We start from the raw sequence: 25,958 nt of genomic DNA on the forward strand, positions 1-25,958 counted from the left end.
TAGGTCACCTGAATCCCAGGCCTGCGCTCTTTCTATTATACGTTCCCAAGTGCTTAGAAGAGGGTTCTTCACACGGTAGACCATAAGCTCCATGACAGCAGGGATTGTGTCTACTTCCTTTTTTGTACCCTTCAAATGCTTAGTATGGCGCTCTGCACGCATTAGGCAATCAGTACTATCGACTGATTGATATTCTGCTATTTTCGAAGCTCCTTGAGGGCAGGGATCATGTCAATCGACTCTACTGCAGCCTCCCAAGCACTCAGTACAAGGCTCCGCTCAAAGCAGTCAATCAATCCATCGATCTCACCAGTGACAGAAATAGCACTCCAGTGAAGAAGGGACACCTCTCCATCAATCAAAATGCACACAGCCAAAACAGCCCAAAGTGAAACTGTGAAATTGTGCCATTCATATCAGCCCCCGTCCCACTCCCTGAGATTTGGGGTCCTGGACAGAACAATTAACCTGACCCAAGTTAAAGTACGCGATCTTCCAGGCCTCTTCCCCCTGCTCCCTCCATTTACTTTGCATCTTTCTCCGCGAGATTCTAAGATCTTGAAGGAACACCATTACTCTGACCCAGGCCCTTAGAACCATGCTCTGCACACAATAAATACTTTCCATCAACAGACACTCAGAAATGCTCTCCTGCCTCTGGCAGAGGCCAGGCTGGACGTTAGCCCCTGGGGCTGAAAGAGGCTATTCCAGGCTGGACGGTGGGGCTCCAGGAGGCACAGGGAATACCAGTTTCCTCCGGAGCGTGAAGGCTGGCTGGGGCATCTGCTTCTTTTTCCCCAAGTGATCCGCCCGCTGGCTCACATCGTCATTGACCGCTGTGAGGATAGAAAGGATGTCTTCCCTCCTGTCAGAGAGAAGAAAAGAATCACTGTGCTATTTCTTCAGCGCCTGCCATGTGCCAAGGACTGAACTAAGCGCTGGAAAAACCTAACACAAGCAGATCGGACCAGGCCCTGTCGCACATAATATAATAATGCTGGTATTTAAGTGCTTACTATGTGCAGAGCACTGTTCTAAGCGCTGGGGTAGATACAGGGTAATCAGGTTGTCCCACATGAGGCTCACAGTTAATCCCCATTTTACAGATGAGGTCACTGAGGCACAGAGAAGTTAAGTGACTTGCCCACAGTCACACAGCTGACAAGTGGCAGAGCCGGGATTCGAACCCACGACCTCTGACTCCCAAGCTCGGGCTCTTTCCACTGAGCCATGCTGCTTCTCTACATGGGGCTCACAGTCTAATAATAGTAATAATGGTAATAATGATAATAACTGTGGTATTTGTTAAGCATCTACTATGCCTCAAGCATGTTCTAAACGCTGGGGACCGCAGGAGATAATTGGGTCAGACACAGTCCCACAAAGGGCTCACAATCTAAGTAGGAGGGAGAAATGGTATTGAATCCCCATTTTGCAGGGATTGTCTCTATCTGTTGCCGAATTGTACACTCTAAGCATTTAGTACAGTGCTCTACACATAGTAAGTGCTCAATAAATACTATTGAATGAGTTTTGCAGATAAGGTAACTGAAGCACAGAGGAAGGGAAAAGACTGGCCCAAGGTCACACAGCAGGCCCGTGGCGGAGCCGGGATTAGAACCCAGGTCCTCTGACTCCCAGGCCTGAGCTCTTTCCATTAGGCCACGCTGCTTCTCAAGTGTCTCATCCAATTTCTCCCCCGAGACGAGAAGGTTCTTGTGGGCAGAGATGGTGTCCCTTGGCAGTGCTTGGCCTCTGGCCCGACCCCAGTTACACATGGGCCTCTGCTTTGGTCTCACTGGGTCACGGAGTTCGCCCGAGTCTCGTTGGCACCCCCGCTTTAAGTGTCTTCCACACCACCACCACACACACCCTCCCACCGCAACACAGAAGCAGCGTGGCGTAGTGGAGGGAGCACGGGCCTGGGAATCAGAAGGTCACGGGTTCTAATCCTAGCTCCACTTGTCTGCTGTGTGACCTTGGGCATGTCCCTTCACTTCTTTGTACTTCAGTTACCTCATCTGTAAAATGGGGATGGAGACTGAGTTCCCTGTGGGACAGGGACTGTCCAACCTGATTTCCTTGTATTCAACCCAGTGCTTAGTACTCTACCTCATACATAGTAAGCACTTAACAAATACCATTAGCATCATCATTATTATTTATTATTAATAATTACAACATCTAGCCAAAATGGATTGAGACTGTGAGCCCCATGTGGAACAGGGACTGTGTCCAACCTGATAAACCTCTACCTACTTAGTAAAGCTTAATAAACTGCCTCACACATAGTAAGCGCTTAACAAATACCATCATTATTATTACTGTGAATAACATCCAGCCAGACTGGATTGAGACTTTGAGTCTCATGTGGGACAGGGACTGTGTCCAACCTGATTAACTTGTATCTACCCTAGTGCTTAGAACAGTGCTTGGCACACAGGAAGCGCTTAATAATAATAATAATAATAATAATGTTGGTATTTGTTAAGTGCTTACTATGTACAGAGCGCTGTTCTAAGCGCTGGGGGAGATACAGGGTAATCAAGTTGTCCCACGTGAGGCTCACAGTTAATCCCCATTTTACAGATGAGGGGAGCTTAACAAGTACCATAATTATTATTATCTTCCCTCCCTTCCGACACGAGTCGGTTTCCATTCCCTCGCCTCAGAACGGACCACGGCTAGCGGGCGAAGCGATAAACGGCGCCTCTCCCCTCCTTGACAAGGCCCAGACCCATCATCACCTGGGCACCAGCAGTGCCAGCTGGCGGCAGAGCGCCTGGATGTACCAGGTGCCCTGGTTCACGTGGCGGAAGGACGCGTAGCCGTCGACGGTGGCCATGCCCAAGAGGAAGTCCACCTCGGCGGGGATGCTGTCCTTGGGAGACTCCCGCGGGGCCGGGGGCGGCTCGGGCTGGGGGTCCAGGTCGGGATTCCTGGCGTCTGGTTCGATCTGCACCGCCTCCTGGATGTCTTTGCCCTGGCAGGCTTGGATGAAGAAGAGCTTGGGCTTGTGGGCCAGGCTGGGGCAGTCTTTGGCCGTGAAGTAGGACATGATCTGGCGGATGGGGATGAGCTCTTCGTCGGCCGAGTAGACGGCGCCCGATTCACCGTGGGAGAGCACGCAGCAGACCAGGCAGTCCCGGACGTCGTGGTCCGGCCGCCTGCTACACTCCTCCAGGGTCGCCACCATCTCCTGCCTGGTCTTGTCGTTGAAGGTCTCCACGTCCAGACCCAACCACCGGAACACCCGCTCTAGCTCAGCTGTCCGCAACAAACAGAAACTCCTCAGCGTTGGCTTTCAAGCACTCGATCCGCTTGCCCGCTCCCGCCTCACCTAGCTGCTCCTACTACAACCCAACCCGCATGCTTCGCTCCTCTAATGCCAGCCTGCTCACTGTACCTCCATCTCGTCTCTCTCGCCAACTTCTCGCCCACGTCCTCCCTCTGGCCCGGAACACCCTCCCTCCTCAAATTCAACAGACAATTCCTCTCCCCGCCGCTTCAAAGCTTAATTGAAGGCCCATCTCCTCCAAGAAGTCTTCCCTGATTTAAGCCCTCCTTTCCTCTTCCTCCACTCCCTTCTGAGTTGCCATGACTTACTCCCTTTATTCATCCCCCATCCCCAGCCCCATAGCACTTATGTCCATATCTCTAATTTACTTATATTTACATCTCTCTCTCCCTTTAGACTGTAAGCTCTTTGTGGACAGGGAATGTGTTGGCTTATTGTTATATCGTACTCTTCCAAGCGCTCAGTACAGTACTCTGCACACAGTAAGTGCTTGATAAATATGACCTAATGAATGAATGGACCATAAGAAGGCCACTTAGCTGGGGATTGGCGGGGGAGCCAGACATCAGGGGAAACCCCACCAACCCCACCCCACTCCTTCCCAGGGGTCTACTCCCAGCATGGCCTGTGCCACAGCATGGACAGAAGCGGCAGCAATGTGGGACTTTAGGAGATGTTGGGGAAGACAGTGGAGGCGGCTACTGCTCCAACCACTGGACCCCAAATGGCAAGGAGCCGGAAACTTTGTTTTCCAAGCCACAGTGCTCACAGTACCCTCATATTGAGCTTTTTATTCATCTCGCCTTTTGTGCTGCCTTCACTGTTTCCTCTTTCCGTACAGGCCGGCGACCTGGCCCAATTCTCCCCCAAGTATTTTTCCCCAGTCTTTCTCCATCCCAGCCTGCACACTCTGCTCCTCTGGTGCCAACCTTCTCACTGTGCCTCCATCTTGCCTGTCCCGCCAATGACTCCAGCCGACGACCTACCTCTGGCCTGGAATGCCCTCCCTCCTCAAATACGCCGAACAATCACTCTTTCCCCTTCAAAAGCCTACTGAAAGCTCACCTCCTCCAAGAGGCCTTCCCAAACTGAGCCCCCCTTTTTCCTCAGCTTCCCCTCCCTTCCTCATCACCTCAACTCCCTCCCTTTGCTCTTTCCCCTCTCTCCCTGCTCCACAGCACTTATGTATAAATCTATAATTCTATTTATATTGATGCCTGTTTACTTGTTTTGATGTGTACATATCTATAATTATTTCTATTAATGCCTATTTACTTGTTTTGATGTGTATATATCTATAATTCTTTTTATTTCTATTGATGGCTGTTTACTTGTTTTGATATTTGTCTTCCCCTTTCTAGATTGTAAGCCCAGTATGGGCAGGGAATGCATCTCTTTATTGCTGAATTGTACTTTCCAAGCACTACAATGCTCTGCACGCAGTAAACACTCAATAAATATGACTAAATAAATGACAGTGCTCTGCACACAGTAAGCACTCAATAAATACCACTGATTGATAGCTACAAATTGTCCTGATGCCAATGCTTCAACTCCTTCTCTCCTTCTAGCCCGTAAGCTCATTATGGGCAGGGAATACATCGGCTAATTTTGTTGTATTGTACTCTCCCAAGAGCTTAATACAATGCCCTGCACATAATAAACATTTAATATCACTGATTGATTGATTGTGACTATGCAGACACATATTCACTCTCTCTCTTTATCACAGATTTGCAACTGCTTGAGAAGAAGACACTAGAAAAGCAACATGGCCTAGTGGAAAGAGCACAAGCTCCCTTCAAGATCCCGTAAGCTCGTTGTGGGCAGCAGTTGTGTCTGTTATATTGTACTCTCGCAAAGGCTTGATACAGTGCTCTGCACACAGTAAGCGCTCAATAAATACAATTGACTGCCTGAATAGCATAAGCCTAAAGGTCAGAGGACCTGAGTTTTAATCCTAGCTCCACCAGTTGTCTCCTGTGTAACCTTGGACAATTCACTTCATTTCTCCATGCCTCAGCTACCTCATCTGTAAAATGGGGATTAAGACCAGGCCCCAAGTGGGATAAGGACTATGTCTAATCTGATTAGCTTGTATCTACCCTAGTGCTTAGTACTGTGCATAGACATAGTGAGCGCTTAATCAATATCCAAAAAAAAGAAAAAAAGACCAGTTGCACTTGACTGCAGAGTTCCTATACTACAGGGAAAGTGTCTGCTTATTATTATTATTATGGTATTTGTTAAGCACTTACTATGTTCCAAGCACTGTTCTAAGCACTGGAGTAGATACAAGGTCATCAAGTTGTCCCACGTGAGGCTCACAGTCTGAATCCCCATTTTACAAATAAGGACAGTGAGGCACAGAAAAGTGAAGTAACTTGCCCAAGGTCACACAGCAGACAAGTGGCGGAGCCAGGATTAGAACCCATGACCTTCTGGCTCCCAGGCCTGGGCTCTATCCACTACGCCATGCTGCACTCTCCCTAGCACTTAGTACAGTCCTCTGCACACAGTCAGCCCTCAATAAATATGACCGAATTAATGAATAGAAATAGCTCAGGGCTTTATATGGTTGAACATGAAAGCGAAAACCCCTTTCCCCATAAAAAAGGAAAAAAGAGACAGAGAAACCACCTTAAAACCCCAGAAACAATCGTGAAATTCCTTACCCACATCCTTCTGAGTTCCCTTCCTGGAGTTTAATTTGCCTTTGAATGTATAGTTGTTAAAAATGATGCAATAACCTCTGTGGGCCCGATTCATCCTATAGGTTGACAGTTCCTGTTCAAAGGGGAGAAAAAAAGATTAAAGCCTCCATGTACCAGACCATAAGCTCCTCGAATCAATCCATTGGTAGTATCTATTGAGCGCTTACTGTGTGCAGAGCACTGTACAAACTGCATGGGAGAGTTCAATACGACAGAGTTGGCAGACACGTTCTCTGCCCACAACGAGCTTATAGTCTAGAGGAGATAATCGGGTTGAGGAAGGGGTAAAAGGTTAAAAGCTCTGCAACTCAAACTAAGCAACGGGGACTAAGACCGAGCCCCACGTGGGATAAGGACTGTGGTCCAACCTGATTATTTTATATCTACCCCAGTCCACAGTACAATTCTTGGCACACAAAAATTTAACAAATATTACAGTTTTGGATATATTTTCATTAAGTGATTGATTTACAGAGGCTGATTTCACCAGCCTGAGAGATGTATCTTTATACATTTTTGAACTAATGATTTTGGAAACTTCTATTTAAACTACTAGGAGAAGCAGCATGGCTTAGTGAAAAGAGCACAGGTTTGGGAGTCAGAGGTCACGGGTTCAAATCCCAGTTCCGCCACTTGTCAGCTGAGTGACTTTGAGCAAGTCACTTAACTTCTCTGTGCCTCAGCTCCCTCATCTGTAAAATGGAGATTAAGACTGTGAGCCCTACGTGGAACAACCTGATTACCATGTATCTACCCCAGCGCTTAGAATAGTGCATGGCACATACTAAGTGCTTAACAAATACCACCATTATTATTATTATTCAAATTTGCATTTAAAATGTTTCTTGCATTTCTGCTCCTATTACCACTTTCTTCTGCTAATACCACTTCCTAATCTTCTGTTAAATCATTTTCATTTCTAGCGGTGGACTGCCTCATACTCTTTTGGATATTCTTGTCTTCTTCCTTTCCTCAGAGTTATTCTCATGCCCTCATGCAGAATTTGTTTTGAAAACTGCCATCTTTTGACATTTTCCTACTTCTAAATGAAATTAGAGAAGCCGCATGGCCCAGTGGATGGAGCATGGGCCTGGGAGTCCGAAGGACCTGAGTTCTCATTCCAGCTCCACCGCTTGTCCACTGTGTGACTTTGGGCAAGTCAATTCACTTCTCTGTGCCTTAATTTCCTCATCTGTAAAATGGGATTAAGACTGTGAGCCCTATGTGGAACAGGGACTAAGTCCAACCTGATTTGCTTGTACCTATCCCAGTGCTTAGTTCCCTACCTGGCACATAGTAAGTGCTTAACAAATACCACAAAAAAAATTACATTTTCCTTTGCCGGCATTGGTATTCCCTCGCTTTTTTTGGTGGCATTGCAGGAGATTATAGCATGATCTAAATTTAAAAAGGTACCATTTACTAATATTTCTTAATGTTAATTACAAGCTTTCAGACTTACAAACAGAATTCGTTCCTGAAAAGAGGAGTCTTCCATAGAGATATTGGCAGTCTGAACGAGCTTTCCCATAAGAAAAAATTTTGGAGTTGGCAGGAGGGGGGGGGGGTGCGAGACTGATTCCTGAACCAAAGTTGGGTATCCTATTTTTATCAAGATGATCCAGAATTTAGGATGAGAAATACAGCTACCCTGACATACTTTATATTGTAAACAGCAATCATAAACAATCAATCAATCAAGCACCTCCTGCGTGCATAGGACTGTACTAGGCCCTTGGAGGAATACAACCGAATTTTTAGACATGGTTTCTTTCCTCAGGGAACTTCCAGCGGGGTCGGTGATAGACAAGAAAAGCATGTTCAGGAGTGGAGGAATAAGAAAGAGTAGAATGATAGTGCCAGAAAATTCTCAGAGGACTCAAAAACTACAGAACTGTACGGTACTGGGTAGACTTTGATCCAGGTTATAGGCAAGGCACTGGTGTCAAGCTAGCTGTTTACTCACCCACGGTCCTTTCCTGTTCTCTGCCTGAACCCTGTCTCCTGTCCCGCCCTCCTCGCCCACACTTTCTGCTCAGAGACTTCAGACGCTATTTTCTTATCTTCTTCATCGTCTCCCACCCAACTCTGAGCCCCTCAGAGGCAGAGGGCAGAGGGACTGAGAGCGATAGGGGTGAGGAGTAATGAAGGTCCATGGTGGTAATAATAATAATAATAATGTTGGTATTTGTTAAGCACTTACTATGTGCAGAGCACTGTTCTAAGCGCTAGGGTAGATACAGGGTAATCAGGTTGTTCCACGTGAGGCTCACAGTCTTAATCCCCACTTTACAGATAAGTAACTGAGGCACAGAGAAGTTAAGTGACTTGCCCACAGTCACACTCTACCAGGAGAACAGTGTGGCCTGGTGGAAAGACTACAGGCCTGGGTGTCAGAAGGACTTGGGCTCTAATCCTGGGCTCTGCCACTTGTCTGCTGTGTCACCTTGGGCAAGTCACTTGGCTTCTCTGTGCCTCAGGCACCTCATCTATAAAATGGAGATTGTGACTGGGAGCCCCATGTGGGACAGGGACTGTGTGCAACCTAATTAATAATAACAATAATAATGATAATTATGGCATTGTTAAACGCTTATTATGTGCCAGGCACTCTACTAAGAGCTGGGATGGATACAAGCAAATCGGGTTTGACAAGGTCCCTGTCCCATGCGGGGCTCACAGTCTCAATCCCCATTTTACAGATGAGGGAACTGAGGCCCAGAGAAGTGACGTGACTTGCCAAAGGTCACACAGCAGACAAGTGGCAGAGCTGGGATTAGAATTCATGACCTTCTGACTCCCAGGCCCATGCTCTATCCACTACGCCATGTGGCTTCAGGAATTAGTTTGGATCTACCCAGTGCTTAAAACACACAGTAAGTGCTTAACAAATACCATATTTTTATTATTATTACCAGTCATGGCGGCCCCTCATCTCCTCCCCTTTCCCCTCTGGTCTTGGCCTCCAAGATTTGTGGCCATGGAGGGTGACGGTCACTGGCCACAGAGGGGGTTAGCAGCAATGCCCTGAAAAGTAGCATGGTGTAGTGGATAGAGCACAGGCCTGGGAGTCAGAAGGTCATGGGTTCTAATTTTGGCTCTACCATTTGTCTGTTGTGTGACGTTGGACAAGTCACTTCTCTGTGCTTCAGTTACCTCAACTGCAGTATGAGTAAGACTGTGAGCCCCATGTGGGACTGAAACTGTGTCCAACCTGATGAACTTATATCTACCCCAGTGCTTAGAACAGTGCTTTGCACAGAGTAAGTACTTAACAAATACTATAATTACTTAGAAGCAGCAAGGTTTCGTGGAAAGAGCACAGGCTTGAGAGTCAGAGGACGTGGGTTCTAATCCCGGTTCCTTCTCTTATCAGATGTGTGACTTTGGGCAAGTCACCTAACTTCTCTGTGCCTCAGTTCCTCATCTGTAAAATGGGGATGAAGACTGTGAGCCCCACGAGGGGCAACCTGATTACCCTGTACCTACCCCAGCACTTAAAAGAGTGTGTGGCACATAGTAAGTACTTAACATATACCATCACTATCATTACTAATGCCAGGGAACAAAAGAAGAGCCCCGAGGCCAGAAGCCTAATGTCATAAAGACGGATCCCAATCCATCAGTGGTATTTACTGAGTGCTTGTTATGTGCAGAGCACTGTACTAAGCGCTTGAGGGAGGATGATATAATAGAGTTGGCAGACACATCTCCTGCACACAGGGAGTTTACAGTCCAGAGGGTTTCTCACATGGAAACCACGAAATGGGTAAATTCTGAGCTGTCGGTCACACGCAGGAACTGGGCCAGTCGTAGGTTGCGGACTTCCTGTCCTACTATGAATTTAAGGTATGATAACTGTGGTATTTGTTCAGCGCTTACTATGAGTCGAGCACTGCGTTAAGCGCTGGGTGGAGATACAAGATAATCGGGTTGGACACAGTCCCTGTCCCACATGAGGCTCACAGTTTAAGAAGGAGGGAGAACAGGTACTGAATTCCCATTTTACAGACGAGGGGATTGAGGCCCAGTGAAGTGACTTGCCCAAGGTCACACAGCGGACAAGTGGTAGAGTCAGGATTAGTAATAATAATGGTATTTGTAAAACGCTTACTATGTGCCAAGCACTGTTCTAAGCACTGCAATAGATACAAGGTAATGAGGTTGTTCCACATGGGGCTCACAGCCTTAATCACCATTTTACAGATGAGGTAACAGACACAGAGAAATTAAGTGATTTACCCAAAGTCACACAGCTGATAAGTGGGTGAGCCAGGATTACACTCCACGCTCTCTGACTCCCAAGCTTGGGCTTTTTCCACTAAGCCACGGTGCATGGCCAGAGTTGTGTGGAGCAAAAGGGTAAACAAGACTTGGAATGTTTTGTTTGTTTCACAAAACCTCTGTCCCAGGAAATCCCAGGTTAATCCATGATCCTTGGATGGAGATGAATTATATACCACCAAATTCACAAAACTGGAGCTAAGTACTGGGATTAAACAGGTTTAGTGATTACTTTCACTTTCCTACATTAAGATTATATCTAAACATCTAAAAAAGTACCAAATGTTACATAACTTTAAAGATGTACTTTGGATTTGTTAACTCCAGACAAACCTAACTTATATTTAGAAGCAATATGGAGGCTTCCAAAATGTTCCTGGGTCCCCTGACTCCCAGGCCCAGGCTCTTTCTGCTAAACCAAGCAGTTTCTCAATAAAACTACTCACCCAGCTAGGGTAAGTACAGCAAATGAATTGATATTTTCTGCAGCAGAGGTGGGGTGTCAAGAGGAGCAAGAATTACAAAAACCTAACAGGCAGCGATTGCCGATCACGAGCAGGAGATTACCGCAAACAGAACACAGACTGTCCATTACCTTTTTTTTTTTTTATTGGTACGAGGTAAGCGCTTACTGTGTGCCAGGCACTGTACTAAGCACTGGGGTGTAAACAAGCAAATCAGGTTGGACACAATGAACGTCCCACATGGGGCTCAGTCTTAGTTCCCATTATACAGATGAGGGAACTGAGGCACAGAGGAGTGAAGTGAATCATCACTGGTATCAAGTGCTTACTGCGTGCAGAGCACTGTACTAAGTCCTTGGGAGATTACAATAGAACAGAGTTGGTGGACACAATCCCTGTCCAGAATGAGCTTATTGCTTATCTACACATCCCCTTTTCCCTCTTCCTCCTTTTTTTTTTAAAAAAAGTGGTATTTATTAAGCGCTTTAACTATGTGCCAGGCACTGTTCTAAGCCCTGGGGTAGACAGTAGCTAATTAGGTTAGATACAGTCCAAGTCCAAATCTGCTCCTTCTCCCTTCCCCATCACCCCAACTCCCTCCCTCTGCTCTACCCTCCTCCCTGCCCCACAGCACTTGTGTATATCTGTATATATTGATTATTCTATTTATCTTATTATTGATGTGTATATAGCTATAATTCTATTTATTTATTTTGATGCTATTGATGCCTGTCTACTTGTCCTATTTTGTTGTCTGTCTCCACCCTTCTAGACTGTGAGACTGTTGTTGGGTAGGGACTGTCTCTATCTGGTACTGAACTAAACTTTCCAAGAGCTTAAGACAGTGCTCTGCACACAGTAAGCACTCAATAAATACGATCAAATGAATGAAAGTCCCACATGGGGCTCAGGGTCTTAATCCCCATTTTACAGATGAGGAAACTAAGGCAGAGAGAAGTGGGCCACTTGCCCAAGGTCACACAGCAGACAAGTGGCGGAGCCGGGATGAGAACTCAGGTCCAGGATCCAGGGGTCGCTTGTAAATTAACTTAGAGACTGTCTTCCCCACTGAATCATGAAGTCCAAAAGAGGAGGGACCATGCCTACTAAATTAATTTTATAGGATTCTCCAAACCATTTATAGTGCTCGGCAATTGAGTGCAGTCAATCTATCAGTGGTATTTAATGAGCGCTTACTGTATACAGAGCACTGTCTGAAGCACTTGGGAGAGTTGGTAGACATATTCCCTGCACAGAATAAATCCTCAGCAAATACAACTGCTTGACTAGGCGGACTGACTGACTCTCAAGCCCTCCTTTCCTCTTCTCCCTCTCCCACCTGCATCGCCCTGACTTGCCCCCTTTAATAATAATAATAATAATGATGGTATTTGTTAAGCGCTTACTATGTGCCAAGCACTATTCTAAGCGCTGGGGGAGATACAAGGTAATCTGGTCATCCCATGTGGGGCTCACAGTCTTCCTCCCCATTTTACAGATGAGGTAACAGATGTAGAGAAGTTAACTGACTTGCCCAAAGTCACACAGATGACAAGTGGCGGAGCTGGAACTAGAACCCATGTCCTCTGAATCCCAAGCCCAGGCTTTTTCCACTGAGCCATGCTGCTTCTCTTTATTCATCCCCCTCCCAACCCCATAGCACTTATGTTCATATCCATCATTTATTTATTTCTATTCATATCTGTTTCCCCCTCTAGACTGAAAGCTCATTATGAGCAGGGAATGTGCTTAAGGTCCTCTCCCAAGCAGCATGATTCAATAGAAAGAGCACAGGCTTGAGAGTCAGAGGATGTGGGTTCTAATTCTGGCCCTGCCACTTGCCTGCTGGGTGACCTTGGGCAAGCCGCTTAACTTCTCTGTACCTCAGTTACCTCATCTGTTAAATGGGGATTAAGACCTTGAGCACCTCATGGGACAACCTGATTACCATGTATCTACCCCAGCGCTTAGAACGGTGCTCAGTACATAGTAGGTGCTTAACAATACCATAATTATTATTACAGTGCTCTGCCCACAGTAAGCACTCAATAAATAAAACTAACCGCCTGACTGCTGGGATGGAAATGAGCTCTGGCCTGATTGGGGAGCAATATGGAAACTGTGTATGCCTGGGCTTGTGTTTTCATGCAATCACCCCTCTGAGATTCCCTGCAAATGCTGCTTTTCCAAAAACAAAAGAAGCAGAGTAGCAGTATTTACTGAGCACCAGAGGAAGACTAGAGGGATGCCTCCAAAGAGCTATAGAGCCCTGTAGTGCCCTACCCAAGGGCCGCTCCATAAATACTGGGTCCTGTTCAGAAACCTGCCTCTCCCCAGAAGGTCTAGACTAGAAGCTCATTGTGGGCAGGAACTTTGTCTATGGTCCTACTGTCCTCTCTCAAGTGCTTTGCACACAGTAGGTGCTCAATAAGTACAACTGAATGAATCAGTCAAGGGGGAGAAAAAGAATTTTGGAAGTCTTCCAAACCTCCGCGATGCCTTCCGATCCCCTCCTGAAGTTCGACACGCCCACCATCTCCCCAGAAACGGGCGGAGGGACTTTCACCACCTTATCATCTGGAAGGGAGAAACAAACCCGGGTTAAACCCAACCCATTCCACAGAGGCTCTCCTATCAGTCGACACCTTATCACAGCAGGCGAGTTCGCATCTGCTGTTCAAGTTTAGAGCCAGGCCACATAGGGCTACCCAGAATGGAAAGATCTAATCCGAAGGACAGAGCCGATTCACCCATACTGTGCAGCGGTGGCGTGGGAAAGAATCAAAAGTGGACGATCGAGTGATCAAACACTGATCAAAGACCACGGCAGAGATCGGTGTTTTTACCAGGCGGAAGGAGGCAATGGTAAACCACTTTCAGATCTTCACTGAGAAAACCCAGGGAGAGACACACCACCACGACTTTACGGCAGAGGACGTTCCGAAGAGGGTGCGCCCATGGATTCGCTGTGGGTCGGAAACGACTCGACGGCATTTGAAGAATATTCCCCAACAGCCCGAGATGTGCTTGAGAATCTCCATAAGATTGACCCCAGGCCCAGCCCTATCTCTGACCTGGGCCGTCGCCGGAGTTAAGAGAAACTCTGGAGAGAGTTCTCAAATCACACCTCCTCTAAGAGGCCATCTCTGATTACTCTTTCATTCATTCAATAGTATTTATTGAGCGCTTACTACGTGCACAGCACTGTACTAAGCGCTTGGAATGTACAATTCGCATCTCCCCACCCTACTTCCCCCAGGCCATCATTGACACTTCATTAATTCAATCATGTTTATTGAGCGCCTACTGTGTGCAGAGCACTGTACTAAGCGCTTGCATTGTTCTACTTCAGCACTTCCACTTCACCTAGGCATTAGACTGTAAGCTTGTTGTGGGCAGGGAATGCATCTGTTTATTGTTGTATCGTACTCTCCCAAGCACTTACTACACTGCTCTGCACACAGTAAGTGCTCAATAAATACGATTGAATGAAACGCCCATCTTCGCCCCATAACACTTAGGCACCTGTCTAGACTGTAAGCTTGCGGAGGACAGGGAACATGGCATTCAATTCATTCAATGGTACTAAATGTCCACAAATTCTGTTGTACTGTACTCTCCCAAGCACTTAGTACAGTGCTCTGCACACAGCACTCAATTCATGCCACTTATTGATGATTATTTTCAAATTTTGTTGCTTCCCCTACCTAAAATTTATTCTTCTGTGTCTCTCCATTATAAACCCAAGGACACGGATCATTTGTTTGTGATAGAATTTAAGTACTTACTCCGGATCAGGCACTGTACTAGGCGCTGGGGTAGATCCAAGTTCATCAGATTGGACACAGTCCCTGTCTCACATGGAGCTCACAGTCTCAATCCCCATTTTACAGATGAGGGAACAGAGGAACAGAGAAGTGAAGTGACTTGCCCAAAATCACCAGAGAACAAGTAGAGGAGCTGGGACTAGAACCCACGTCCTTCTGACTGCTAGGCCCGTGGCTCTATCCCATAGGCCTCAATCGTGTCTCCTAACTCTACTCTCCTTTATGCTTAGTACAGTGCTCTGCACACAGTAAGCGCTCCATAAACTGCTGATTGCGTAGGACAGATATAGGATCTCAGCCCTGGGCAGCCATCTAAAAATATTTTTATGTCTGTCTCCCCTGTTAAGCGCGCAAGCTCCTTGTGGGCAGGGAACCTCTCTCTTCCTCGGTTTATTCTTTCCCAAGTACTTAGTACCATGCATAATAATTACAGTATTTGTTAAGCACTTACTATGTGCCAAGCACTGCTCTAAGCTCTGCATCATGCCTTAAGGGGCACTCAATAAATACCAGTACTATTATATTTCTATCCCTTTTCTGGGGTTCTAAGTTGACAATCATCTTTCCACCAACTGACCAATGGTATTTATTGAGCACTCCCTCTGCGCAGAGAACTGTACTAAGCGCTTGGGAGAGTACAATATAACAGAGTTGGTAGCTATTTCCCTGCCCACAGGGAATTTACAGTCTAGAAGGCAGACAGAGCTACCAATGGTAAGAAAAGAGAAAGAGAAAGGGCCAATGCTACCAATTTAAAGGACCCAATCACACATGTGTTTCTGTCTGCCTCCCTCGCTAGAGTGTATCAATCGCATTTATGGAGCGCTTACTGTGTGCAGAACACTGTACTAAATGCCTGGTGGAGTACAACATAACAGTCGGTCAACACGTTCCCTGCCCACAACGAACTTACAGTCTAGAGTGTAAGCTCCTTGAGGGATGCAAGCATGTCTTGTGTTTCTGTTGGTCTTGCCCAAGCGCTCAGTACAATGCACAGCACCCAGTGGGCGCTCAATAAATACCATTACCATTATTACTTTCTTGTCTCAGAGAGGATCGCATTATTTCACCACGCTCCTGCAAACTCACTGGATCCGCCTTGCAAAGGTCTAGAAAGGAAAACCAAGACTCATCATTTGCCCAAATACCCATATGATGTCATAGCCGACATACAACTACTCTCCCCTGCTTCAAAGCCTTAATCTTTATCTTAATCTTGGAGGCCCATCTCCTCCAAGAGGCCTTCCCTGACTAAGCCCTCCTTTCCTCTTCTACTCCCTCTGCGTCACCCTCGCACTTGGATTTGCTCCTTTTATTCCCTCCTCACTCAGCCCCTCAGAACTTACATCTGTATCCCTAATTTATTTACATTAATGTCTCCTTCCCACTCTAGCTTGTAAGGTCCTTGTGGGCAGGGGACATGTCTACCAACTGCAAAGTGAAGGCAGAGAAGTACAGAGAAGGCGCTCAATAAAAATGACATCTCTGGCTCTGCCTTTCATTTAGGCTGGGTTTTTTGCGTATTTTTATGGTATCTGTTAAGCGCTTACTACATGCCAGGCATTGTTCTAAGCCCTGGGGTAGATACGAACTAATCGGGTTGGACACAGTCCCTGCCCCATACGAGGCTTTCAGTCTTAATCCTCATTTTACAGAGGAGGGAATTAAGGCCCAAAGGAGTGAAGTGACTTGCCGAAGCGGTGGTGCTGTAGCCACGAGGCCATGCTGCTTCTCACCGTTCTTAAAGGAAGTGTGAGGAACAGTCTCCATGCTCTCACGTTCTGGGGTGATGTCAGACCCCTGGGGGGCCAGAGTGCTTTCTCAAGAGATTCTCCCCTGAGCAAGCCCCAGCCCGGAGAGGCCGCTGGGCCGCAATGAAACAGAATTCAACTGTCTCATCTATCTTCAGTCTATCCCAGTGTTTGGCTCATAATAAGGGCTTCTGAAATAAATTAATTTTAGTATCTGTCTCCGCCAACCCTGGAACTCTAAACTCCTTGAAGGCAGGGATCATGTACTCTTCAAAGCACTCAGTCCCGCGTTCTGCCCACAGCTGGTGTCAGAAGCTGGGAGTCAGCTGGGAGCTGCACACAGCTGGGAGTCGGAAGGATCTAGCTTCTAATTCTGACTCCGCCACTTGTCTGCTGTGTGACCTCGGGCAAGTCGCTTCACTTCTCTGGGCCTCGGTGACCTCATCTGGAAAATGGAGATAAAGACTGTGAGCCCCACATGGGACAGCGACTGTGTGCAAACTGATTAACTCCTCTACCGCAGCACTTAGCACAAAGCTTGAGACTGTGAGCCCGTTATTGGGCAGGGATTGTCTCTGATGCCTAATTGTCCATTCCAAGTGCTTAGTACAGTGCTCTGCACATAGTAAACGCTCAATAAATACTATTAAATGAAAGCATGAATAGTAAGCACTTAACAAATACTATTACTATCATCTTCAGCTTAGAGGAGCCAAGAAGAGAAGGGAGCTGGCTTGGTGTCTGGAGTTTTAAGGCTGGCCTAGTGGAAAGAATCTCAGACAGGGAGTCAGGAGACCTGGGTTCTAAGTCCCAGCTCTACCGCTGGCCTGGCGTGTGACCTTGGACAAGTCCCTTAACCTCTCTGAGTCCTGGTTATCTCATCTATAAAATGGTTGCTATATCAACTCTCTCTCCTTCTTGGAGTATAAGTCCCTTGTAGGACAGGTATCCCAGCTGATTATCTTGCAGCTGACCCATGGGAAGCATTTAACCACATCCATGATAGTTATTAATGATCCAGTTTGCATGTTACATGTTAAGGTCTCATTTCCTCCCAGAGGCCTTCCCCGATGAAGCCCTCTTTTCCCTGGCTCGCTCTCCCTTCTGCGTCTCAGTGCTTGGCACATAGTAAGCGCCTCTCAAGTACCATTATTATTGTCTTTGCACTTGGATCTGTGACCTTTGGACATCTGCTATTCATTCCACCCCCAACCCCACAGCACATATGTACATATCTTTAAATTATAGATTATAAATTATTCATATTAGCGTGGGTCTCCCCCTCTAGAGTCTAAGTTCATTATGGGCAGGGAACGGGTCTGCTAATTCTGTTGTATTAGAGTCTAATACTAATACTAGTATTAATACTAATGTATTAGAGTCTGTACTAGAGTCTCCCAAGTACGAAGTCCGGTGCTCCGCGCATAGTAAGTGCTCGATGAATACCACTGATTGAGTGATGTTAGAACCCATTCCCCTTGAACAGCAAAAGCAGTAACTGGAGTTAGTCAGCCAGTATAACTTCTCGACCTGGGTCTGAGCCATCCACCTCTGCATCAAACAAACTCCTCAGCATCCTCTTTAAAGCCCTCAATCCCCTTGCCCCCTCCTACCTCACCGCGTTACTCTCCTACTCCAACCCAGCCGGCGTGTTTTGCTCCTCTAATGCCAACTTTCTCGCTACCTCTCCATCTCGTCTATCTCGCCATCAACCTATCGCCCACATCCTGCCTCTGACCTGGAACACCTTCCCTCCTCAAATCCAACAGTTCCTCCCCCCACTTCAAAGCCACATCTCCTCCAAGAGGCCTTCCCTGACTAAGCCCTCCTTTCCTCTTCTCCCATTCCCTCCTATTTCCCCTTGTCTCATTCCCTTGATTCATCCCCCCTCCCAGCCCCATAGCACCTATGTCTGTATCTGTCATTTATTTATTTACATTACTGTCTCCGCCACTAAACTATAAGCTCACTGTGGGCAGGGAATATGTCTGTTATATTGTACTCTCCCCAGTGCTCAGTACAGTGCTCTGTACACAGTAAACAGTCAATAAATATGACTGACTGACCCACTGAAACGTTTCTCGGGGAAGGGAACGACTCACCGTCGGGATTTGTTCGTACCTTCTGCCCGGAAGGCTCCTGTTTGGGAAATAAACACTTTCCTTAGGCAGGCAGGGAAGCCCTGTCTTCCCTGTTGTAACAAACAACTGACTCCCACCCCCCATCCCCGCCCAATCCACCTGCATTTACCTCCCACCACTCATGCCTGGATGTCCCCCTAATGCAGTGGGGATGATGGTGGGACACACGCTGACTCCACGCTCCTCCTCAGCTACAGGTGCATGGCTCTGCCTCTCGCAACCTCACCCGGCCTCACCCGGCCCAGGCCTTCCTCTCCCCCTCCCTACCGTCCTCCCGCCCTGACCCAAAGATGGATTCGGGGTATAGGCCCTCCCTCCAACCCACCTGCTCACCCACCCGTGCCCTGTTGCCCAGCCGTGGCGGGAACAATCCACACCCAGTTCAACAGAGGAGAAGGAAAGGGAGGGAGGGAAGGAAGAAGTTGAAGCCGATAAGAAACCGCAATACAGGTAGAAAAACGGAACCGGGGCTTGGCAAAACTGTTTGGGTGGCAGGATATAAGAAACCCCTCCCTGACCAACCATTCCCTCTCTGCATCACCGGGGCCACATCTCCTAACCGTTTGGCAATCCTACCCCCAATCCCACAGCCCCTCTGTCCAGACCCTTATACTCTTGCCATTTCCCCTACTGGCATTGTGTTTTCATGTCTGTCTCCTCCACTACACTGTAAGCTCCTCGTGAGCAGGGATCATGTCTACACACGCTATTGCACTGTCCCATCCCAAGTGCTTAGTCCAGTGCTCTGCACACAGGAGGTATTGAATAAATACCACTGAGGGAGCAACTGGCGGATCGAGGATCAAGGGCCTGTTGGGCAAACGAATGGCACCTGCAGGTGGACGTGCAAAGAGCTGGGCTGGGAGATGTGCAATTCCCCCAATTTCTGGGAAGAAGCCCAGAAACTGGAGCCCTGGCTTGGTTGGGGCCTAGAAAAGGAAGTGGTGTGGCCTTGTGGGGAGAGTCAGTCGATTGTATTTATTGAGCACTTACTGCATGCAGAGCACTGGACTAAGCTCTTGGGAGAGTATGATACAACAAGCACAGGCCTGGGAGTCAGAAGGACCTGGGTTCTAATCCTGGCTTTGCCACTTGCCCACTGTGTGACCTTGGCCAAATCACTTCACTTCTCTGTGGCTAAGTCACCTCATTTGTAAAACGGGGATTAAGACTGTGAGCCCCATTTGGGACAGGGACTGTATCCAACCTAACTTGCATCTATCCCAGCACTCAGAACAGTGCTTGGCATGGAGCAAGCACTTCACTAGTGCCATAATAATAATAATTATTATTATTATTACATGAGTGCTAAAGGGCTGAGGGTGGGGTGAATAAAGGGTACAGATCTAAGTGCCGGGGCAACGCAGACCAGGATAGGGAGTCAGAAAGTCTCGGTTCCAGGCCCAGCTTTGCCACTGGCCTGCTGTGTGACCTTGCGTGAGTCAGTGAACCTCTCTGGGCTTCGTCTTCCTCATCTGTAAAATGGGGATAACATCCCTGTTCTCCCTCTCTCTCAGCCTGCAAACCTGGGTGGGGCGGGCACATTGTCTGTTTTGATTACTGGACCTTAATATTATTAATAATAATACTGTTGATAATAATAGTGGTATTTGTTAAGCACTTACTACGTTACTATGTAATTTATTTATATTAATATCTGTCTCCCCCACCAAACTCTAAGCTTCTTGTGGGCAAGGAATATGTCTGTCTATTGTTATATTGAACTCTCTCATGCACTTAATATAGTGCTCTCTGCTCACAGTAAATGCTCAGTAAATAAAATTGACTGAATGAATGTGCCAAGCACTATACTAAGCCCTGGGGTAGATACAGTATAATCAGATCCCACATGGGACTCACAGTCTTAATCCCCAGCTTTCAGATAAGAAAACTGAGACCGAGAGAAGTGAAGTGACTTGCCCCAGGTGAGTCGGCAGACCAGTGGCAAAACTGGGATTAGAACCCAGATCCTACTGACTCCCAGGTCTGTGCTCCATCCACTAGGCCACCCCACTTCTCTAATCTACATAATAATAATGTGTGGTATTTGTTAAGCACTATGCCAGGCACTGTACTAAGCGCTGGAGTGGATACAAACAAATGGGGTTGGACATAGTCCCTGCCCCACGTGGGGCTCACAGTCTCAATCCCCATTTTCCAGATGAGGACACTGAGGCCCAGGGAAGTAAAGTGGTCACACAGCAGACATGGCGGAGCTGGGATGAGAACCCATGACTTTCTGACTCCCAGGCCCATGCTCTATCCCCTACGCCGTGCTGCATACTTGAATCTTGAATCTACTCCAGCATTTAGCACAGTGTTCGGGCAATGGTCAGAGCTTAGTAAATACTATGGTGATTGCACGTCTCCTGGGCTCAGCGGGCAGTGGGCCTGGACTAGCTCGCCGCCCCAGGATGGCTTTCCCCCAAGGCCCTGGCACCGTTCCACCGGAACGGCAGCAGCAGTTGCTTCAGGCCAAAACTCTCTGCAAACAGGAAGGGCAAAGTCTGACCTGGCCTCCAGCCAGTTTCTCTCTCTTTCAGAGAAGCAGTGTGGCCTCTTGGATAGAAGCCAGACCTAGGAGTCAGAAGGTTCTAATCCCGACTCTGCCACTTGTCTGCTGCGTGACCTTGGGCAAGTCACTTCACTTCTCTAGGCCTTAGTTCCCTCGTCTGTCAAATGGGGATGAAGACTGTGAGCCCCATGTGGGACTTGCAGTGTGTCCAACCTGATGATTTTGAATCTACCCTAGCGCGCTTAATAAATACCATAAAAATAATCTTTAAAAAAGGGAGACAAGGAAGGTGGCTTCAGAGCCTCTCTCAGGGAGGCCGGACTCCTACCATTCCGCTGGGATCCGGGGAGAGAAAGAGAGAGAGAAAGAGACAGAGTGTGTATGTGTGTGTATGTGTTTGTGTGTATGTAGGTTATACCAAATGAATGAATGATGGTATCTGTTAAGCGCTTACTATGTGCCAAGCACTGTTCTAAGCACTGGAGTAGTTACAAGGTAATCAGGTTGTCCCACATGGGGCTCACAGTCTTAAGCCCCATTTGACAGATGAGGTAACTGGGGCAGGGAGAAGTGAAGTGCCTTGCCCAAAGTCATACAGCTGACAAGTGGTGGAGTCGGGATTAGAACCCACGACCTTTGACTCCCAAGACCATGCTCTTACTCTCCCAAGCGCTTAGTACAGTGCTCTGCACACAGTAAGTGCTCAATAAATATGACTGTGTGTGTGTATGTGTCCTTCTGTGTATGGCAGTTTGTGCAGGCACATGTACGCACACTGCATGCATGTGTATGGCTGGGGGGGAAGCTAGGTATACATGTATGGCTGCGGGGACTGGGGGGGGGGCTATGCGAGTGCATGGCTGGGGCGGTGTGTTTGCATGCACATAATAATAATGATGGTATTTGTTAAGCACTTACTACATGTCCAGCACCATTCTAAGCGCTGATGTGTATGGCTGTGTCTGTGTATGCGTGGCTCAGGGGTGGGGTGGGGGGAAATAAGGAGAAGCAGTGTGGCTAAGTGGAAAGAGCCCAGGCTTGGGAGTCAGAGGTCATGGGTTCTACTCCTGGCTCCGCCACTTGTCAGCTGGGTGACTTTGGCCGAATCACTTAACTTCTCTGTGCCTCAGTTCTCTCAACTGGAAAATAGGGATTAAGACTGGGAGCCCCAAATAGAACAACCTGATCACCTTGCAGCCCCCAGTGCTTAAAACAGTGCTTTGCACATAGTAAGTGAATACCATCATCATTATTATTATTATTATTCCGCCACCGGCAGGTGTGAAAGCCTCCGAGGCAGCGTGCTGAGGCTCAAGACCACCCGGAGTGCCAGGGACTCCCTGCTGACACACCACCCCACCCCCCAACTAGCCCCCGGGGCCCACACGCCTACCTCCGGCTATCCTACCTGCAAGCTGGAAAGGAGGCAGACACTGTCCGGCCCAGAAGAGCTGATTCTCTGTCCTTCGGGGGTGGTTACACCTTCCTTATCCACCAACAGTCGTTCCTTCCGGGACACTGACAATGAAAGCACAGAGAGCGGGATTTCAGGAAACAAAAAGAGAAGTAGTGTGGCTTAATGGATAGAGCACAGGCCCCCAAGTCAGAGAACCTATGCTCCATTCCCTCTCTGCTGAGCATCTTTGGGCAAGCCACTTCACTTCCCTGGGCCTCAGTTCCCTCATCTGTAAAATGGGGATTAAAACTTCGAGCCCCGGGAGGGACATGGACTGGGTCCAACCTGATTCACTTGTATCTACTTTGGTGTTTAGAACAGTGCCTGGCACATAGTAAATGCTTAACAGATACTATAAAAAAACAAATATCAACCAAAAAAAGACAAGTCAAGTCTGCACTGAATAAATAAGCTGCGTAGAGAGGCCCTCCTCTATGGCCTAATGAAAATTGAGCACCACTCTCCCCACATTCAATGCCCTCCTGAAAAAAAATCACATCTCCTCCTAGAAGCCTTCCTTGACTAACCCCTCATTTCCCCTAACTGGTCTCCCCTCTGCCTCGCCTTCACACCTGGATCTGAACCCCTTAAGCACTTGATAGTCACTCCACCCTCAGTCCCCCAGCACTAATGTACATATTTTTATCCATTACCATTTCCCCTATCTGTAATTTAGTCAACTGTTTAACTCCCCATCTAGGCTGTGAGCCCCTTGTGAGCGGGGATTCTATCTACCAACTCTACTGTACTGTGCTTTCCCAAGCACTTAGTACAGCACTGCTCTTAATACAACACAGTAAGCACTCAATAAATGTCACTGACAGATTGAAAGACTGCATGACTGGGCGTCCCAAGACCTGGGTTCTTGTCCCAGCTCTGCCGATTGCCCACCGGGTGACCTTAACTCTCTCTCTTCAGCTTCTTCAGGGATCTGTCTCTCTAGTGAGACTCATTCATGCATTCATTCATTTGTTTTTAATGAGCGCTTACTGTGTGCAGAACACTGTACTGAGCCAACATAACAATAGACACATTCCTGCCCACAACGAGCTTACAGTTTAGAGGGATCATAAGTTCCTTGGAGGCAAGGATCAGGCTATTAAGTCTATTGCCTTCTCTCAAGCTCTTAGCACAGTGCTCTGCATATAATAAGAACCCAACACTATTGATTAATTACGATTGTTAATTTCCCTATGAAATACCTCCATGAGGCTATATTAGTCCTCTTCATGTCTGTACACCACTCTCCACTCCCCGCTTCTCTGATCATTCTTTCATTCAATCATATTTATTGAGCGCTTACTGTGTACAGAGCACTATACTAAGCGATTGGGAGAGTACAATATAATATTTAGACACATTCCCTATCCACAATGAATCCTCCCTCTCGCTATCACAATGTCAGCCAAAGTTAGTTCTGGCTCAGGAAAGAGGAAGGTTTGCTTGTCTGCTGTGTGACCTTGGGCAAATCACTTAGCTTTTCTGGGCCTCAATTCCCTCACCTGTACAATGGGGATAATAATAATGTTGGTATTTGTTAAGGGTTTATTATGTGCAGAGTACTGTCCTAAGCGCTGGGGTAGATTATGTGCCCCGTATGAGAGAGGGACTGGGTCCAATCCAATTATCTTGTACCTCTCACAGCGCTTAGAACGGTGCCGGGAACATAGTTAGTGCTTAACAAGTACTGTAATTATTATTACTATCAAGAAGAGAGTGGGCCAGAGAAGTCTGTTCATGAGTTTAGTTACAGGGGTGAAAACAGGACTGATTCTGCTCTTGCTAGTTCATCATCATCATCATCCATGGTACTTACTGAGCGCTTGCTGTGAGAGGACAATGCAACAGAGATGGTAGCCACGTTCCTTTCCCATGACGAACTTAAGGGCCGGTCTAACTAGGTTCCCATGGCACAGCCATGGACTCTACCCCTGAGTTACTCACGCCTCTCGTTCTTGTACTTGTTGATTCTTTTCACGAGCTCCGGAGAAACCTGTCTGCAAACTTCCTCCAGCTTCTCCAGATTGTTCTCCCCCAGCAGCTCCTGCTTCTCCAGGAAGAGCAGAAGGCTCAGGGTCGACTGCTAAAGAATGGAAATAAAGCATGAAGAGTCCAAACTTTTCTCGGATTTCACACCATTTCCCTCAAGTTCTCCCTTGCTTCTGAACCCAACTGCCCTTTTGCCTTAAACCCCTGTTCCTCAAGTGCTATCGCTTATGTTTATTGCTATTAATAAATAGTAAAAATAGTGATATTTGTTAAGCACTTATTATGTCCAGCATCGTACTAACCACAGGGGTAGATGCAAGCTAATCAGAGAAGCAGCATGGCTTAGTGGATAGAGTCCAGGCCTGAGAGTCAGAAGGACCTGGGCTCTAGTCCCGGCTCTGCTGTGTGATCTTGTTAAGTCACTTCACTTCTCTGGACCTCAATTACTTCATCTGTAAAATGAGGGTTAAAACTGTGAGCTCCATATGGGACAGGGACTGCAACCTGATTAGCTTATATCTACCTCAGTGCTTAGAAGAGTGCCTGGCACATATTAAGCGCTTAACAAATATTTTTTTAAAAAAAAAAGGGTCCCACATAGGGCTCACATTCTAGTGAGCTCACTGTGGGCAGGGAATGTCCTGCCCATTGCATTGTACTTTCCCAAGTGCTTAGCACAGTATTCTGCACACAGTAAGTGCTTAATAAATACCATTAAAGTAATGAAAAGGATGGGGGGGAAGAGGTATAGAATCCCCATTTTGAGGATGATGGAACTAAGGCCCTGAGAAGTGACTTGTCCAAGGTTACAAAGCAGACAATTTGTGAAGCCAGGATTGGAACCTAGGTTTTCTGACTCCTAGGCCTGTGCTCTTTCTAATAGGCCACGCTGCTTAATAACCACAGGGCAAGTGTGTAGTGAGTTCAGCATCTTGAATCTTGCCTCCAACCCTCAACCTCTGCATCCCCAGTTGGACGGACAGAGCCCTAATTCAGGAGATAAGCAGTGTGGCTAGTGGAGAGAGTAGGGGCTTGGGAGGTAGAAGGATCTGGGTTCTAGTAACGGCTCTGCCAATTGCTTGCTGCGTGACCTGGGGAAAGTCACTTCACTTCTCTGTGCTTGTTACCTCATCTGCAAAATGGGGATTGAGACTGTGAGCCTTATGTGGGACAGGGACTGTGTCCAACCCAATTTGCTTGTATACACCCCAGCACTTAGTACACTCATTAATTCAACATTTATAGAGCATGTACTTTGTCAGAGCACAGTGCCTGACACATAGTGAATGCTTAACAAATACCATAATTTTTATCTGAGGACTGATCTGAGGATCATTCTCTGCTCCCGTGCCCAGGTTGTGGAGCACTGTTGGTGGAAATCCATTCATCTCCCTGAACTTGTTCACTTGAAAGTCTTCTTATCCGCTTCAATTCGGCCCTTTCCTCTGCCCAACAATATTTCTCCCTCCTAATTCGCTCCCATATCAAAACTGTCCCTCCCCACCCCCACAGCTGTTTC

General features: G+C 47.2%; 1 protein-coding gene across 2 annotated transcripts in view; it reads right to left on the reverse strand.

Annotated features, from left to right (window-relative positions):
* Positions 1 to 233: 233 nt before the first annotated feature.
* The window catches only part of LOC100092695 (caspase-10-like), a 39,538-nt gene continuing 13,813 nt past the window's right edge, over positions 234 to 25,958 (reverse strand). The window contains exons 5-12 of one of the 2 annotated variants that reach the window (XM_029068275.2): positions 24,395 to 24,533; positions 22,403 to 22,512; positions 18,441 to 18,477; positions 15,616 to 15,696; positions 13,249 to 13,337; positions 5,974 to 6,085; positions 2,748 to 3,267; positions 234 to 865 (exon numbers count right to left, since the gene is read on the reverse strand). In XM_029068275.2, coding sequence (XP_028924108.1) covers positions 703 to 865; positions 2,748 to 3,267; positions 5,974 to 6,085; positions 13,249 to 13,337; positions 15,616 to 15,696; positions 18,441 to 18,477; positions 22,403 to 22,512; positions 24,395 to 24,533 — 1,251 coding nt within the window. In that variant the 3' untranslated portion in view covers positions 234 to 702. The remainder of the gene's footprint in view (positions 866 to 2,747; positions 3,268 to 5,973; positions 6,086 to 13,248; positions 13,338 to 15,615; positions 15,697 to 18,440; positions 18,478 to 22,402; positions 22,513 to 24,394; positions 24,534 to 25,958) is intronic. The other variant, XM_029068276.2, reaches the window with a different exon arrangement.

This window comes from Ornithorhynchus anatinus, chromosome 7 (assembly GCF_004115215.2).
Source record: "Ornithorhynchus anatinus isolate Pmale09 chromosome 7, mOrnAna1.pri.v4, whole genome shotgun sequence".
NCBI lineage: Eukaryota > Metazoa > Chordata > Mammalia > Monotremata > Ornithorhynchidae > Ornithorhynchus > Ornithorhynchus anatinus.